Source organism: Rana temporaria, chromosome 1 (assembly GCF_905171775.1).
Source record: "Rana temporaria chromosome 1, aRanTem1.1, whole genome shotgun sequence".
NCBI classification, from domain to species: Eukaryota; Metazoa; Chordata; class Amphibia; order Anura; family Ranidae; genus Rana; species Rana temporaria.
In genome coordinates this window covers 516,587,868-516,607,115 of record NC_053489.1, presented here as the reverse complement: position 1 = coordinate 516,607,115, position 19,248 = coordinate 516,587,868, and the positions used below count along the sequence as shown (strand labels likewise).

The 19,248-nt window shown below is 40.0% G+C and overlaps 1 protein-coding gene across 3 annotated transcripts in view; it reads right to left on the bottom strand.

The window, feature by feature from the left end:
• Positions 1 to 1,575: 1,575 nt before the first annotated feature.
• GAB1 (GRB2 associated binding protein 1) overlaps positions 1,576 to 19,248 on the bottom strand; it is a 111,495-nt gene continuing 93,822 nt past the window's right edge. Inside the window, exons 7-11 of one of the 3 annotated variants that reach the window (XM_040331481.1) lie at positions 13,094 to 13,183; positions 12,432 to 12,519; positions 10,797 to 10,917; positions 6,229 to 6,351; positions 1,576 to 4,344 (exon numbers count right to left, since the gene is read on the bottom strand). In XM_040331481.1, the coding sequence (XP_040187415.1) occupies positions 4,186 to 4,344; positions 6,229 to 6,351; positions 10,797 to 10,917; positions 12,432 to 12,519; positions 13,094 to 13,183 (581 nt within the window). In that variant the 3' untranslated portion in view covers positions 1,576 to 4,185. The remainder of the gene's footprint in view (positions 4,345 to 6,228; positions 6,352 to 10,796; positions 10,918 to 12,431; positions 12,520 to 13,093; positions 13,184 to 19,248) is intronic. The other 2 variants (XM_040331487.1, XM_040331497.1) reach the window with 2 other exon arrangements.

The window sequence follows — 19,248 nt, the reverse complement described above, 5'->3', positions numbered from 1 at the left end:
TACTCTGCTGTGCATAGCTTTACCCAACTTGTAGCACAGTCATCCTTTTGTACATGTGCAAGCCTGAATTGCATGTTTGCATTCATATGTGCATGTACATAAGAGAAAGGGGGCTTTCCAGAGCATGTAGAAGTGATTAGATGGCTATCACCTATACTACATAGCTGTCAACTGGGGGGGGGATCAAAAATGTAAACAAACTCCTGGCTGGTAAGTTTGCATGGTGGTGCTGTCATATTTATGGCAGTGGCAGTATAAGGGTTAAACCATCTGTATGTGTTATGACCGTTATAAGAACCTGTGTCAGCATGCTAGTTTGTCTATGTGTTCCTTTTTCAGATCTGCATGTATATGTGGAACAAAATAAAATAAAAGTGGCAATGAAATAAGATATATGAACTAAAAAAAAAAAAAGAACACAAAAAACAATAGGTTTTCTTATGTTATAAGGGAAATTTTGAAAGTTTAATTGTACCTAAGCATTGTTCTGAAAAGCGTACCTTTTGTCTGTATCTCCTCCTGCAAAAATAGCAGTGGGCTTAATGGTATAAATGCATGCCTAAGCAAGATTGTGATTGCTGTCTTACAGCTGTACATCTCCAGTGTAAGATCTAAGGCACTGCTTCTTGTGAATGTCAGTCTCAGAAGTTTTGGAGTAAGATTTGGTGAGGTCATTACACTACTACTTACTGTTTGCCTTGGTGGGGACGTCGACACATGTAAGCAAAGCCCTACCTCTAGAAAGATGGCACCCACCACACAAAAACAGCACAGAACAAGCCGTGATATGTCCTTAAGGAGTTCCACTTGAAAGGCATGCATTTTCTTCTTTTGGTGGGGTACCTAATCTTGATAGGTACCCAGTTCCCACTTCCTGGTCTGGTCGCCTGGCCACCTAGGCCCTCTCTCCCTGCAATCCTATGGAACACGTCACAGGTCCCAGAAGATTGCCTGGCCGCTGAAAAAATGCAGCACAACTCCCACATGCACAGTGCATGCCTGTCTGTGAAGCTGCAAGCTGTCACAGCCTGGCACCCACATTTACAATGCTGGCCCCACGGAAAGCAGCGACGCTTCATGCGCCCGCATCACTGGACTAGTCCGTGTATTAAAAATCAGCAGTTACACTTTTTGTAGCTGCTGACTTTGAATTAACTTAACAACCAGTGGAACTCCGCTTTAACAGGAAAGCAAGCAATACTTGACATATCATTTTCCCCTGTGCCTGCTATTTTTGCACACAGCTTCCAGATCCTCTATAAAGAGCACAGCAATTACCATATTTCTTGGCATATAACAGGCACCCTAACTTTAAGAGGGAAGTTTCAGAAAAAAAAAAAAAAAACTTTCCACAGGCCCTGCATATAACACGCAGGCAGCACAGTTTACCCGATATTTTTTAGGGTAAAAAATTGTGTTATACGCCAATACAGTAAATGATCTCCATATGTTGATGTTTTCAAAGTGTACAACTGCATCAGTCAGGACTACTATTGTGTTTGGGCATAAAATAGTTAAAAAAAAAACAAAAAAAAAAAACATGAACATTAAATAACATCATAAGAAAACGTTGAGTACTAATTAAAACAAGTTGCATAGGAAATTTAAATATATAAGGCAAAGCAGGTGTTAAGTTAAACATTGTCAATGTTATAGATGTGAAGGGCACAACGGTGTCAAGAAACATTCTATACCTGGCTATTCCAAACAAAAATCACAGTATTGTGCTAGCACTAAAACGTGTATGGCAGCTTTCTCAATAATACATAACAGAATTAGATATTTTAAAACCTTAACTGCTTAATATCACTGTAAAGTCCTGATCAGTGTTATTAGTACAGCAGTGCTTTTGAAGTACCTGATTATTATTAGTTTACCTTCTGTATGACAAAACAAATGTTAAAATAACTGCAGACACCATATGCGAGAATTCTATAAAATCATTTGTCTCTGTGAAATATCTGACCCTGCAGAATATTCGCCAACAGCACATTAAAAGTAGAAGAGATTAAAGAAGTGACTAGCATAGCTTTTGGCCACCCCACAAGTTCATGTCATTTCCTACACTTTAAAGCTGAAAAAAAAATGGCTTCCAAGGATATGCTTTAATTGGAAAAATAAAATAAAAAATACTGACACCATTTAAAGACCACAAACCACATATAGGCTATAATTTGTATTAAAGAGTAATAAGTAACATTCAAAAATATATTGAGCCAACAGTCTTGACAAAATATTTTGAGGTGATGCAAGTTTCACCAACCATGCAGTAACTGCCCAATATGACTAAACTGAAAATTTTGAGAATTTAAAAAGTCAAATTTAAAAAAAGGAAGTTCTCTATTTGCAAAACAATACCAGTAAATTTACCAAAGAAATGGCAGTTTTTGTAGCACGAGTTTCAGAAGCATTGTACTGCTGGACGCATTGTACCAAAGACTAAGCAGTACCAATAGTGTCAATTGTGGTGCTCAGATGCAGTGAAGATCCACTTTAAAGCCCAAAAAGCCTACAACCGATTTAAAGCAAAGTCCACCTTTTGCAAAAAAATTATTGAATGCATATTAATTAAAACAAAATTTGCATTTATTATTTTTTTTTTGCCCAGAAATCTGTTAAGTGTTGTAACTGCGATGCAGTAGTTTGGCTCCTGCAGACTCTCGCTGCAGATGCTGGCCTGTACTAGGGTGACAGATTCCTGCGCAGGGCCATGCATTGTGATGCAAATTTCAAATTTGAGTGGAGGCGATGGGGAGAACCACTTCTGGCTTCTGTATTAGGGGGAAGAGCGGTCCAAGAGTGGAGGGCTGCAGACTGACCACACTTCATGTTACATACGAACATAAAAACACTCAGAAATGTGTGTTGGCCTTTAAAGCTAAACAAAGGAAAATCTGCTGAATGGGGACAGGGACTGGATACATTTCGATCCATGTATGGACAAGCTAGTTGTACACAAGTCTATCGATTGACTTGTATACAACCAGTCTGTCAGGTCTTTCCCAAATGAACAGTGCCGCTGGCTGTAGCCTGCAACAGTGATCATTGTATTCTGCCTGTTGGAAAGGCTTCGTGCTGGCAAAATACAATAGCTCCCCAGGAATGATTCCCCTATCCCTTTTAAATGTGTGGAAGGGAGAATAACTTTAATTTTACCTGCTGGCTGAACGAAAAAAATAATAATAATCATGTACGGCCTGCCTTAGTTTAGGAGTTGCAGACGACTCTCTAAAGAATTGCCTATATGTCCCTTTACAGTCTTTGCCTGCTGATTACAGTACATACATCTGAACTAGAGGGGTCATAATCAGGAATTCAGCTAGCATATGATATCAGAGGAATGGTTACAATATATTTTTAAATGTTACCAGTTTCATTGTAATATAAAATCAATCTGTATTGCAGGTTTTGTGGTCCTTTAGTTACAGCAGAATTAAAACATGCATCTATCCTCCACACTGCAATTTTTGGGGAGGGAACGAATAAAATTACATTTAATTACACATTTTTGATTAGTGATATCCCACTATGTGATAAACACACAGGCTGTATAAAAAAAATCATTTTAAAAACAAAGCACATGGTTCTGCAGTTTTGAAGACCAAGATAATACATTGAAGTCAGCAATGAAAAAAAAAAAAAAAATTGTAATTCTGAAATCTGAAACATAATTGTCACACAAATAAACAAAAATAAAAAGAAAGCATAAAAGTCAATCAGAACATACAATAATTACAATTCTGTGTTTTGGCAATAGATGGCCATTGTTATGCTACTTTTCACTGCAATGTATTAGTGGCCACTCTACCATGTTCAAAATGCTTATAGCTTTTAGTTGTATTAGTGTAGGACATAAAACTAAAATGTTATCTGCGTTAAAAAAAGCAAAATGTGTTCGCAACAAGAACCATGGTTTGAACCACAAAAAGTGCATAAAACATAGTAATACTACAAAACATGGCTAAATGTGTTAAAACAAAGGTCCTTGTTGGTTTCCCATGATAAAATATGTACATTCTTAGATGAGCGATATAGATTCCACAGTGCACCAGTCTCTAGTCTCTCTTTCTCACCAAGTCATCTGTAAAGTTCTTAGAGATGCAATCATTAGATATTATTGTACTTTGCACTGTTTCAGACATGGCTTGCTTGTCATGATGGAAGAAGATTGTTCTTGTCAAAACCTCATTTGACACTCTTGGTTGGGGTTTCCGATTCAGTGGACTGTCTTTCATCAGTCCATGCTTTCCTGGTATTTGTCAAAGCGAGGGTTTTCTCTTTGTCAACTACAACATAATCCACTTTCTCTTCTGCAGCACTACTCCCAGAGCCACTGCTCTTCTTCTGCAGGTTAGAAAAAAAAGTGGTTAGCTACTAGTAATTAGAATAAACTGAAGACTTTAGAATGCATAAAATGAAGCAACTGTCCTGGACATAAAGCTCAAATATAGGCACTAACCTTTAAAAAGTTAAAAGGTTGCCTCTCCGACTCCGGTAAAAGCCTTATAAAAAAAATGCTCCCTGTTGAACACACACCAATGAGAGGAGCAATTGGAGCAAGATACGTTTCTTTCCCGATATGCAAGCTAACCCTTGAAGACTAATTCACATGAGCACTCAGCCATTACTGTTAAAGTGGGTCAGCTCTTCCTTGGGGTGGTCTATTGGACAGCAGCAAGGGCGATGGGAGGGCAGAAAACTTCCCATTCATCGCTGATGCTTCAGCCAGGGTAGGCAGGTGGCTTGTAATTCTGCGCCAGAACTGTAAAGCTACAATTACTTTCCCTTGTTTTGCCTGTCTCTGCAAAACAAAACAAAAAAGGTGCAAATGCCTAGTGCATTACCCACAGCACTTTATTGCAAACATGTAAAATATTATGTACTCACAAAGAAGCTATGAAAGACAGCCTTATATAATGTCCAACAACCCAAAAGTTGTTGGCCTTGCTCTGAGGAAGGTGGGAAAGTCCCTCAAAACACATGAGCTTGCTGCAGAACATCCAGCTGAACCAGAGGAGTTACATCGCAGAGCCTACCTTTGGGTTGTTGGACCTTCTAGAATGCAGTCTTTCACATTTTCTTTGTCTGCGTTTGCAAGGCACACTACTTAGATGTATATGTCTTGTGGCTATTGAGGAACATATTTAAAAAGGAGTTGGTTTAAGCTTGGAGTTCAGCTTTAAAAGACATGTGTACTGAGAGAAATGAGGGGCTGGTGCCCTCCTGGAAAAATGCAAGTAGCCTGGGTGCTGCAATTCTTTCAGGCACTGACCTAAAACAAACATTCAGATCAGAAAAGTCAGCCTGAAGTCTACACCCACCTTATGGTTTTGAGTCAGTGACTCAAAGTACTGCAGAAATTGGATAGGTGTGACTGCCTGGAAACTGGTAAAGAGAAGAGAGGTCAAGCACCTTTTTTCACTATTGGTCTCCATTTCTATACAAAAAGAGGTCTAGTGCAGTTATAGCTATCCTAGTAAACAATACATTCAATATGAGGTAGAGCTGCACAGTTAAATTGTAAAAAATTACAATCTTAATCTGGCATTTCCACGATTCATGTAAACCATGCAGAGCCGTTCTCTGCTCACACATCTGTCAAAAAAAAAAAAAGGAGCAGCCAGCAAAGTTATCACAACATTGCTGAGAGATAAAAAGAAACATTGTATCATTTTGTTCTTTTAGATCAAAGGGATGAACTTCGGTCTGCAAATGAGGTCAATTTAACCACTTAAAGACTAAGCCTTCTTCTGACACTTGTTGCTTACAAGTTAAAATTTGTTATATATCATTAGCAGAGACCCTAGAGAATAAAATGGCGGTTGTTGCAATATTTTATATCACACTGTATTTGCGCAGCAGTCTTTCAAAACGCTATTTGTGAAAAAATACACTTCAATGAATAAAAAAAAAAAATAACAGTAACGTTAACACAATATTTTTGTACAATGTGAAGGATGATGTTACGCCAAGAATCGTGATCTTTATTCTAAGCAAAAAAAAAATTGTGATTCTCATTTTATCCAGAAGCATGCAGCTCCAGTACGAGATATAGTATGGAAATTTGTTTTCCATCCTTTTCATCTTGCATGTTTTACATTTAGGCAGAGGTTTCCGTTATACTGAAACCTGTAGGTATGACTCAAATAATTTAAACCTGAACACACACGTCACACCGTATAAGCTGTTCTGGATAAGTACAGTTATGTGTTCACGTGTGTTGCTTACTTTTCTTGGAGGTGTTGATTTGCCAGAGTCCAAATCTAGATCTAAATATTCCACTTGCTTGTCTCCTTTAGGCTTCACCATGGGGCTATTTCCTCCATCAATGCTGTTATTTTCAAATAAACTCTGGAATTATACAATTAGTACATTAGTACTCAAAAGCTGGATTTGAAACTTACTCAAATTAATGCTTATGTAAAACTCTACATGAGGAACAATTTAGAAAAACAAAAGTGGGACCTCTCTCCCCTTTCTTTCTAAAGTATCTAAAGCACATGTAGAAAAGAAATAGATTTTTAAAATCAGATACTTTAAAAAAAAAGTTTGCATTTTTACAAGACATACAAAATAAAAAATTGTAATCCCAAGTAGACTATACAACTTCCAGATTATACACAGTATTGCTTAAAGAGGAAGGGATCCCTAGTTTAACCAGAACTAGTGTCCCCAATTTGGGATTTTGTTATTTACCTTCACGTTTAATAGTAAACATGGCAAATAGAGAGGGTGAATCTCTTGAACGGTGGACAAAGGCAGCTAAAAAAAAAAAAAAAAAAACCCTGACGGTTGCACTTCGAATGTTTGGTAAATATATTGCCTTGCTTGCTATGCTTTATACAGTAAATATACCCCCTTAGTATACCGTATCAACTATCTCAAGCCAATATACATATGTTATATATAAATATTTTTTCACACCTGTGCATTTTATGTGTGGCGTTTGCTGCATCTTTGATGCACGATAATAAAACAATGCACATTATATAGAGCTCAATGGTACCGTGCCTAGCTGCCTAAAATTCAATGCACAGATGAACCAGCCCTTGTTCGTCACTTACATAGTAGGTGAGCTTGAAAAAGGACACAAGTCCAACCTGTGTGTGTGATTTTATGTCATGTTTTTAACTATTGATGCCTCCTGCTGAGACCACAGACTGTGGAAGGGATTTCCATATCCTTGCCACTCTTACAGTAAAGCACCCTCTATGTAGTTTGAGGTCAAAACTCTGTTCTTCTCATTTTAATGAGTGGCCACGTGTCTTGTTAAACTCCCTTCCGTGAAAAAGTTTTATCCCTATTGTGGGATCACCAGTACGGTATTTGTAAAATTGAAATCATATCTCCTCTCAAGTGTCTCTATTTCAGAGAGAATAAGTTCAGTGCTCGCAACCTTTCTTCATAACCAATATCCTTCAGACCCTTTATTAGCTTTCTTGCCCTTCTATGTACTCTCTCCATTTCCAGTACATCCTTCATGAGGACTGGTTCCCAGAACTGGACAGCATACTCCCGATACAGCTAGAACAGTCTCTTGTAGAGTGGGAGAATTATTGCTTTATCCCTGGAGTTAATCCTTTTTAAAATGCATGTTAATTTTCTGTTTGCATTGTTAGCAGCAGCTTGGCATTGCATGCCATTGCCGAGCCCATCATCTACTAGAACCCCCAGGTCCTTTTCCATCCTTGATTCCCGCAGAGGTTCTCACCTTAGTGTATAGATTGAATTCATATTTTTCGACATTAAACCTCATTTGCCATGTAGTTGCCCACCCCATTCATTTTTTCAGATCTTCTTGCAAGGTTTCTACATCTTGTGGAGTGGAGAAGTCATTGCCTTGCTTAGCTTAGTATCGTCCGCAAATACAGAGATTGAACCCTTTACCCCATCCTCAAGGTCGTTTATAAACAAATTAAAAATAGGATTGGTCCCAGCACAGAACCCTGTGGGACCTCACTACCCACCCCGACCATTCTGCGTATTCCCCATTTATCACCACCCTCTGAACTTGCCCTTGTAGCCAGCTTTCAATCCATGTACTCACCTCCCTATGGTCCATGCCAACGGACCTTATTTTGTACAGTAAACGTTTATGGGGAACTGTGTCCTATGCTTTTGCAAAATTCAGATACACCACATCTACGTGCCTTCCTTTATCTAGATGGCAGCTCAGAAGGTTAATAGATTTGTTTGGCAAGAACGATTCTTCACGAATCCATGCCGACTACTGCTAATGAAACACTTCAAGCAAGGTTAAAGTTTTCAATGTCTTTCTATTGTTTCCTGGAGACAAACTTTGTGGCAATTTTTTAAGGCACTCATGGTAGATCATATTTAATTGTTCTTGAAGAAAAAAATATGGTATAGTAGCTTTCAGTGAAATAACTCTTGGAGCAGAACATGGACACGGGAAAAAAATATATTCACAAGCATCCTTAACCTGTTGGTGCCCACAACACATGTGGCGGGAAAGATGGGGGGCCTTCAACACCCACACACATGTGTCTATGGGTGGCAGAGCTTTCTGTCTCGAGAGCACACTCACAGAATAGTGACTGATCTGTCAAAGAACAAAAAACACTATCCGTCTGTACTTTTATCAGGAGTTGGCGGGACATGTGACCACTGTGGCAGCCAATAACAATGTGTTATAAGGGAAAAATTTGTGCACGACTATGTTCTAATTTTTAAGTAAATATACACCATCAACCTCAAGTGAATATAGTGAAAATAAACTCAGAAGAAAAAAATAAAATAAGAATACATACATATACATATATACATAGTACATGTATAGTGACCGTGAATTAGCTACAACCACTTAGTAGTGTACTCAAAAAAGACACTGCTTAATAAATGTAAAAGAAAAAGGATGGGAATGGTGCGCTTATTCAATAATGTGCCATAAAGCAGTTATTTTACTAAATAAATTTACTTTTCATTTGGCAATATTGCACTATGGCTGTTCTTTGTTTCCTTGGAGCGAGCTGTTTCCTCTATATGTGCCTTTACAGATCCATCAGCAGGACTCCTTATCGGACTATCTGATGAGCCTTGTTTGACCCTTGGGTCATTGTTGGAGGTGAGCGACCAATTCATAAATTTAACAGTTGATGCTTGGATAGATGTTTTTTCTTTTATCAAGTTAGCTCTATGAGATTTTGCCTTTATATGAAAAAACTCCTACCATTGGGCTTTAGTTGAACTTCATTCACATTTATTTATATGTTTGGATACTCATCATATTTTTTCTTTGAGTATATTACTTTATGGCACATTATTGAATAAGTGCACCATTCCCATATTTTTCTTAGCCAATAACAATGATCACGTGATTGGCCGATCAAACTAAGAAACAGGAAGCCCCTTGGAGGGTCTGGGTTCCATAGGGATGGGCCATGGCCCTGTATAGTACCTTGCAGCTAGGAACATCATAGGCCACCCCTATGGAGTGAGATCTGGGTACAGTTTCCAAGGTTGGAGGTGCACCAATCCAAGACTGCTTATATTGTTGCATTAGCAAGCAGTGAAGGGTTTGTTGAAGAATCCGAAAACTAGTTAAGCCAAGAGTGTCAAGTGAAGGGGTACATCACTTTAGGACACTAGCAAAAAAGCTGAGGACTCACAGAATGGGGTAGGGTTATAGGGAAAGTTCTCAAAAGTTTGTCAGTATCCAATGACCTGAAGGCACTGGGTTATATCCCAGGGTCTATGAATATTTAGCATGTGTTCGGGACTGTATAAATTAAGATACATATGTTGCCAACACATTTATCTTCCACCAAGCAAATGTTTGTTAACAGAGAAGACCTCAAACAGTGCACTGTTTTGGGTCCATACGGTAGTCCTTCAAGAAATGTGTGTCACTTCTGGACTTGTAGGTGTGAAATATTAATTTTCAGAGAGAAGTGGTTGTACGGGCTGAAGGCATTCTCTGCACTAAAAAAAGTAAAAATGCCTCTCATTCGTTTTTCCCCCAGGCCCCTCCAAATACTTACCCGAGACCGATCTCGTTCCAGTGCCGTGTCCGAGAGCAGGAGCGATGTGGGAGTTCTCTCCTCTCACAAGGCTCAGAGTGAGAGCAGAGAGCTATTGGCTTCTGCTGCTGTCAATCAAAACCTGTGAGCAGGGGGCAGGGGCCAAGCCACGCTGAGTGTGTCAGAGGCACATAGCCAAACTCAGGATCGAGCACACATGTGTGCCACCATAGCAGGTTCTAGCTATGGGGGCAGACACAGAAAAGGAGGAGTGGAGAGTGTTGGCAGAGGGACCCCAGAAGAGAAGGTTCGGGCTGCCCTTTGCATAACCACTCCACAGAGCAGGTAAATAGAACTATTTTTTTTTTATAATGAAACAACACACAGGCCTTTACAATCATTTTAAAGATCATAATATTTTAAAGTGGGCTATAGTTGGTCTCCAACAGCAAAACACTGTGTTTTTACATTATAAGGTTGGTAGGCTGGCCAGATTCTGATTCAACAACTTTAGCTATGCTCTGACAGGAGCCTCTGCTCCATAAGAATTTTTTTATTTATATTTTTGTATGTCCCTCTACATGCTTGGATTTGGATATGTGAACTGAATCTGCTTTCCTTTCTTTCTTTGTTCTACCTGTTAATAATCTCAAAAAATATAATTATATATAAAAAAAATGCATCTTCCAACAAAGGTAAATGAAGGCTTCTATATAAATGCTTTTACTGCTTGTCCAGAATTATCTAATATTTCAAGGTACATAGTAGGTGCAAATTTTCACTTTTAAGCGATAATGAAATAAAACTGGTACATACGGGACCATCAGATAGATTTGGATTCATTGGTACATAATTTTCTTCACTGTCCAGCGAGTCACTGCTGGAGGCTGTGCTATGAACAGAATCCGGCCTCGTTGGCATGGGGAACCTGGAGGAACTAACATTAATTTACAAACATTAAGCATAATCTTATCACATGCACCATCTACATAGAATAAAATGTCATTCATATTAGGTTAACATCTTATTTGCCAGTCATCAGTCAATATTTTTAAACACCCAGGTTTCCGATAGTCTTTGTTCAACTCACAGGTAGGTCTGGAGGCTGTAGCTGGATCATGCAATTGTTTATAATCGGACTCCTCCGATGTAATAAATGGTGCATTTGTAATTTATGCCTTCCATTTCCTGCAGAATCTGACAAAATCCAAGCTGCAGGCGGCCAGAACACTCCGGTCAGCGCTCTCATTCATTGGCTGAGAGTTCTGATCGGCAGACCTTCTTGGGTCATGCCCTACCGGCTGCAGTACACATGGGCTGAACGTTGCCCATTCTCCATTGAACTGGCTGATGTCCCCCGTGTACTAGGCTTTACTTAACAACATTTCTGGCTGTGGAAGGTGGGGATGAAAGATAGGTGAGCACTCTAAATGCCAAGCTACCGTGCTTGCATAAACAGCTGCATCAGTACACAGGGGCAGTGATTAGAGCAGTCTCCCCCAAGATCAGCAAAAGAACCTTGCAGGTCCCCAGGGTAGAAAATAACCCGATTAAACCCAGTAAGAGACTCTGTAATTGGTCACATTCGCGACATCAATAACACTAGGATCCCGAAGGATCGTTTATTGTGCTTGTTTGACTACACACCACCAGCGTCATCTACAAACGCAGCGGCACCCCTCAGTATTCCACAATGGGCCCATTTGTGCCTCCTAGTCGCAGAACTATTATGTCCCACTGGATCGCACCAGCGCCACCTAAGCTAGGGGAAGTAAAGAGAACTATGCTATCGCTCTTCTACCTGGAGAGGCTTGACACTATTACACTAAACTTTCGCACTACCTCACGCTTTTTCAGGAGATGGCGTACCTATATTGCGGCCACATTAACCCAGACAATCCTGCAAGAAGTCATGCAACCATTCCGCTATACCGACTGGTATTTGAGAAGAGATCTCACCAACTCGCTGGGCCACCTCAAAATCTCTGATCTATCTGACCCATCTACCTTTCGACCTCCGTAGAACGACCATAGTTTCTTGGAGCCCCTTGACTTTCGTGACTCTCCTAAACTTACAGCTAATTAACCCCGTAGCTATGCTAGCTATGGTTAGACCACTATATGCGACAACCAGTCTTTAATATATATACCAAGCTTCTGCTCCCGAGGGTATTGTTACTACTACTGTTTTTGTTATTCTAGTATAAGTCATCACTTCCGATTGTCTGTCATACTGTTCTGCTATATTACTTACTTACAACTGCTCTGGGTTTGTTTTTGCCCTGTACGATTGTACTGTGAAAATCCGAATAAAAATATTTTGAAAAAAAAAAACAGTAAGCCGGTGCTTGGAAGGAACTGAACACAAGATGTGTAAAGCTGGATTGGTTTGTATGTATGTACCCTAAAGTGTACTAATCAGCATGGGAAACCACATATTATAACACTTACTCTCTTGTGAAGCTTCTAGTTACAGGAGATCGTACAGGTAAGTCGACAAAATCAGGAACTGGCTTTATTTCCAGTGGTGCAGGCTTTACTGCATAAAAAAAAAAAAAAAAAAAATCATGTTAGCATTTTTAAGATATTCACAAAGTGTATCAAACCATAAATGTGCACATGCACATTGTGCATCTACTTTCTTCAACCACATAAGTGTGCATTGTTCTCACAGCCCAAAGTACAACTGTTCACAATACAAGCCTGCAGAGCGGTGCTACTAAAGTTTAACAGCTATCCTTTTCAAGAAAAAAAAAAATTGTTTTGAAACTATGGTCACCCCGAAATCTAATAAAAGTGTAATACACTTCATTTTTTTTAAATACATGTAAAAAAACAACAACACACACACAGAATACTAAATATTTAAAAGGCCTGTAAATATAGTGTAAAATTAAGTGAAATTAAATAATTTTAAGTATTAATAAAACATGTGCAGTCAGTTACAAAGTACTCAGCTGTTAGGAGTCTAACTGCTTAGCCTTGATTACATATATAAATAACATTTACTGCAAGGTTATGGACTTGCATTGCCGCCTTGAGTGTCACTATAACCATGTGCAAAGTAGGTGTAGACAGGACAGTGGGACAGTGTGGAGATCTAAAATACATACCCTTTCTTCTTCTGGGAAATTCACCTATGGTTTGTGAATCTGTCCGCTCTAAACCATGAGGTTTAGTTCTTAAAATTTTAGGGCTTTGACCTAATTGGTAAAAAGAAGACTCTCTTAATAAGGTAGTTATCTGAAATAAAAATATGCAGTTACAAAAATGGAATTCTGCAATGAAAGCAGCGGAACCCAGGCAGCACAGCAGGGTTAATTCGACCAGCAAAAGCAACCCTGTCCAAAGACTTCAGAGCTGAGCTGCACTCATGCTAACAGGGGAAGCACCAAACTCAAAAGGAAAAAAATGCTGCATGCCAAAAGCTTGCCTAAAGCCAGCAAAAAAAACAGAAGGTTTAAATTTCTGCCATCCCAACATTATAACATAGTACTCACCTTAAATCTGGCTTAATTTTAAGCCTAGTTCCTATCAAAACAGACACTTTCATGTCTTGGCAGAAGCTGGCAGGTTGAATTACCGACTAGCTTCTTATAAACTCTTGGTCATTCCAGCAAGAGCCTTTCAACGGGCATCGAAAGGAGGATCTTATGGTTTGTCACTACATCCTTTACTGGAATCCATAATAAATATGAGGCAAGGTGATGATGCAACAAACCAGCTTCCAATTTAGCTTTTCAGCAGACTTGACTTTTAACTTAATAGTATATAGGTGGCCATTGTTCCAAGCTTCTAATATTGCAGCATTGTATGAGTACTGCATGTGAAGTCAGTGTTTTTAACATATACAATTATTTATTTTAACCAGAGTCCTTAATGGGAATATCAACAGAAGGTATTTTCATAGTATTTCTCCATCATAACATTTATTATCCAGCCCAGGGTTTGACAAATTTGCTTGGAATCTAGGAGCCAGCTAAAAAAGTTAGGAGCCAGAAAAACGCACCCCGTCCCGATGAGCTTGCGCGCAGAAGCGAACACATACGTGAGCAGCGCCTGCATATGTAAACGGTGTTCAAACCACACAGGTGAGGTATCGCCGCGATTGATAAAGCGAGAGCAATAATTCTAGCCCTAGACCTCCTCTGTAACTAAAAAAAAATCTATAGGTTGCATGTTTTGAAACGTCGCCTATGAAGATTTTAAAGGGTAAAAGTTTGTCGGCATTCCACGAGCGGACGCAATTTTGAAGCGTGACATGTTGGGTATGAATTTACTCGGCGTAACATTATCTTTCATAATATAAAAAAAAAAAATGGGGATAACTTTACTGTTGTCTTATTTTTTAATTAAAAAAAGTGTATTTTTTTCCCAAAAAATTGCGCTTGTAAGACCGCTGCACAAATACGGTGTGACAGAAAGTATTGCAACGATCGCCATTTTATTCTCTAGGGTGTTAGGATAAAAAATATATATAATGTTTGGGGGTTCTAATTAGAGGGAAGAAGATGGCAGTGAAAATAGTGAAAAATGACATTAGAATTGCTGTATAACTTGTAATGCTTAACTTGTAATACCAACTGCCACCACCAAATGGCGCCAGCTCACAAGCAAAGTCGCCAGGACCCTATTTCTAGTCGCCATGGCGACCGGGATTTGTCGAGCCCTGATCCAGCCCATCTTCAGGGACTATAATGCAGTTTAAAAAATGGGTTAATTTTCTTCCACTGACCGCAATAGGAAGAATTCAAAGTTAAAATGGACGTCCAGTCAAAGGTGGGTTTTGTTTTAAAGGAGCAGGGAATTTAGAAACAGAACAGATATTTATTACCGCCGGTGTCCCCATTATGAGGATTTCCCCCCGCACTCATCATGTCAATAAGACAGAGATTGAAGAGAAATCTTCTCAACAGGAATACACACAAGCACACAAAAATGTTCACACAAATAGGAAATAAACACATTCTGACTGGTCCTCCATGTTACTTTTTAAAGTGGTCATGGTTATCAATGATCACATGTAAACCCCAGTTTCCTGAACTGTATGATAATTTAGCTGCTGATAAAAGAGACTATGATCATCAGCTCGTAGGGTTCAGCAAACTCATTCTCTAGGTCTGATAAATTTCCTCGCTGTGATCTGGACATATGTTGGTAACTACACATTGGAGGATCTGCCATCAAAGCAAGCATCTTTGTTCATCTGCATATATTTTGCAGCTAGATGCGCTAGCCGGAAATCACAAGATGCATGCAAATGACAAAATCTGGAGCCGGCATGCCTGAAGTCCAGACAGGCGCAAAGACTTCTAATAACTCAAAAAAATAGAAGCGCCAGGCCCCCTGCTTTTTACCTTGTCACAATCTGCAACTTATCAGCATTACTGAGCACTATCTGTTTGACCAAGTACTGTACGAGAGCCCCGTAATTATTTCCGATCAACTAAGGTTACCATTATGAGACACATTAGACACTAGTTCATAGCATATTTCTCCAATAGGCCTCAACGTTGCCGAATGTTCAATGGCAAATGGTATTTTTTTTCTGCAACGGTATTCTTTTTGGTCAACAGTTCCTACAATGTAATTTGGGGGGGGTTCTTGAAGACTTTGAGCATCAGTCAGCTATTGGGCTGAATTTGCTGGATAGCCAGACCTTGACACATTAGCAGTCAATTGAAATCTGCGCTACTTGTAGAATACTTTTCTTATAGTAGATTTCATATAATTTAAAAAGCTTTTAAAATCTCCTTAGACTCCTAATCATCCCCAACAATCTTTCATAGAAAATAGGGTTGTCCTGATACCACTTTAAGACCGAGTACAAGTACCGATACTTTTTTTCAAGTACTCGCCGATACCGAATACCGATACTTTTTTTGTTAATGCCATGTGACGCACTGATAGATGGCACTGGCTGATGGGCACTAAAAGGTGGCACAGACTGATGACTGGCAGTGGCACGGATAGGTGGCACTGATTATGCAGCACTGATAGGTGGCACGCACTGAAAGATGGCACAGATAGCTGGCACTGAAAGATGGCACTGACAGGTGGCACGCACTGATGGCTGGCACTGACAGGTGGCACACACCGACAGGTGGCACAGATATGTGGCAATGATGGGCACAGATAGGCGGCAATGATGGGCACAGATAAAGTAGCACTTATAGGGCTGCACTGATATGTGTGGCACAGATAGGCGGCAATGATGGACACAGATAGGCAGCACTGATGAGGGGGGCATTTATATAAGGTGGGCTGTGAGCTAATGGGGGTCTCCAAGGGGGGTGCTGCTGATCTAATGGTTGGTTACCACACATTATATCAGCAGTCAGTACACCCTCTTAGAGACCCCCATTAGCTCAAAGCCCCCTCCCTTCCTTAGAGACTTCCAGAGATCAGAGAGCTGCCTCTTTAAGACATCATTCATGTCTTATCAGCGTGACCCGGGAGGGAAGTGTGAGAGTCAAGCTGGGGGAGGGGGGCAGAGTCGCTCTTGGGCTATGCAGACAGTCAGTGTGTGTGTGTGTGTGTGTGTGTGAACAGATCGGCATGTTATGTTACTCACATGCACACTGTTCCCCACAGCGTCGGCAGCACTTTCTTCCTCTCCTCCCAAACTGCTGAACGATGTAACGATGGGGCGGCACTAGAAGGCATCTGTCGGGCGGGGAAGAGAATATGCTGGGTGCAGGAGGCGTGCACACGCACACTGCTGCCATCCCTGTACACTACAGTGAGTGATTTCCCCTGCGCGCCCGCTGACTTCCTGTTGTTCCCGCCTCTCTCTCTCTCTCCTATCTCTCCCATCCCAGGTATCGGATCAGGCATCGGCAGCATTTGCGCGAGTACAAGTACTTGCGCAAATGCTTGGTATCGGTCCCGATACCGATACTAGTATCGGTATCGGGACAACCCTAATAGAAAACATTTTTTTTATCTTGCTTGGCATTAGGACACCACATATGTCAATAGCAAAGACATCAGAACCTAGAAATTGGAGGTTTAGATAAGACAGTTCACCGGAATACTCCCCAAAGAGGTACTAATCCTTGGCACCTAATCTAGAACAATACACATTTTTACAGATTTAAAAAGGTGGTAAATGTAGGGGTGTACTTTTTTACATGTGAATCTGAATTCTGTTAATTCAGATTATAAAAAGGAAGAAGGCATTTCAATTGTATGTTAAATTATCTCACTTTTATCACTAGACATTGTTTGAAATAGAAATTAGGTTTGCTGGTTCAAATAATTTGAAAAAGTCAACAATTTCCATGGGTGTGTACTTTTTTACATGACTGTATGTGTACAAGTGCCTGTGAATGTCATGGAGGGGGACCAAGATAGGATATATTTTTATGTGGCAAACATATTCTGAGCTCAAATGCTCAAACTAACAGAACTGTGCTACTTCATATACAATATTAGGTAAAGTATCTCAAGAGTACATGTTAAACTGCTTGCCGACCACCTGCCGCAGTTATACGGCAGCAGGTCGGCTCTGCTGGGCGAGATCACGTAGCTATACGTCATCCCGCCGAGCAGCCAAAAGGGCGCGCGCGGTCGCAATCACCGCCGGGGAACCCGCGATCGCTCGTTACACATCGAGAACCGGGAGCTGTGTGTGTAATACAATGTATGAACAGCGATTTGTCATTTCCCCATGTCAGTCCACCCCCCCCTTCAGTTAGAACACACCCAGGGAACATGATTAACCCCTTCACTGCCAGTGGCATTTTTATAGTAATCAATGCATTTTTATAGCACTGACCGCTATAAAAATGCCAATGGTCCCAAAAATGTGTCAAAAGTGTCCGCCATAATGTCGCAGTACCGATATAAATTGCTGATCGCCGCCATTACTAGTAAAAAAAAAAATATTAAGAAAAATGCCATAAAAACTATCCCCTATTTTGTAAACGCTATAACTTTTGCGCAAACCAATCAAACGCTTATTGCGATTTTTTTTAACGAAAAATATGTAGAACAATACGTATCGGCCTAAACTGAGGAAAAATTTTTTTTTTTATATATATATTTTTGGGGGATATTTATTATAGCAAAAAATATTCATTTTTTTCAAAATTGTCGCTCCATTTTTGTTTATAGCGCAAAAAATAAAAACCGCAGAGGTGATCAAATACCACCAAAAGAAATCTCTATTTGTGGGAAAAAAAGGACATCAATTTTGTTTGGGAGCTACATTGCACAATTGTCAGTTAAAGCGACGTAGTGCCGAATCGCAAAAAGTGGCCTGGTCTTTGACCAGCAACATGGTCCGGGGGTTAAGTGGTTAAAGCGCTTAGAAATGTCACCTATGCCAAACACCTCTGCTGTGTCACAATATATTTAGGTCACATAAGACCAAAACTATACTTTAGACATGGCAAAAAAGATTTAAAAGGTATAAAAAAGGTATAAAGGTGAAGACCATTTGATAAGTAGTTTTCTATTACACACCCCTAGTAGAATAAAGCCATAGCATTCCAGCTTGCAGGGCCTACACAGGGAAAAGATTCTTCTTATCAAACTCTCACTCTAGCAGAAAAAAAAAAATGTTGTACTCCCCGTAACATCCTTTGGTTAGAATACACCAGGTCCCCATTCACATCTGTGCGATTTGTCATGTGATTTGACAATCCAAAATCGCATGACAAGTCGTGCCGCATTGTCGGCAACATAACCATTTTAAAATCGCCGTGACTCATGTTGCAGCAACTTTAAAAAAGTTTCCTGCACGGCTTTTTGGCGTTTAGCAAGATTTCAAAGCCGAATAAACTGCCACCTACAAGAAAAATGGTCACAAAAATAGAATTTTTTGTACTCACCGTAAAATCCTTTTCTCTGAGTCCATGGACGGACACAGCTCCTTAAATCTTGACAAGTGGGTTATGTTCCCTGTTTACAGGAGAGGACTAGGCAGAAACGTGTTAGAGAATTAAATACATGTTACATTAACAGAGTTGAACAGCCCCCCGCCCAGGGGGTGGTCCCTTCAGACATAACCCTCCTCACTGCAGCATGTAGCCTCAGTTCGTAACAAGCAGTACAAACCTAAAAAGGAAGGGTGGGTACATGGACTCAGAGAAAAGGATTTTACGGTGAGTACAAAAAATCCTATTTTCTCTTCTCGTCCATGGACTGACACAGCTCCTTAAATCTTGACAAGTGGGACGTCCCCAAGCAGTGTCAAAAACGAGGGGTGGGAAATATATCAGTAAAACCAATTTTAACTTCACCCCAAAACAAACAGAGCTCC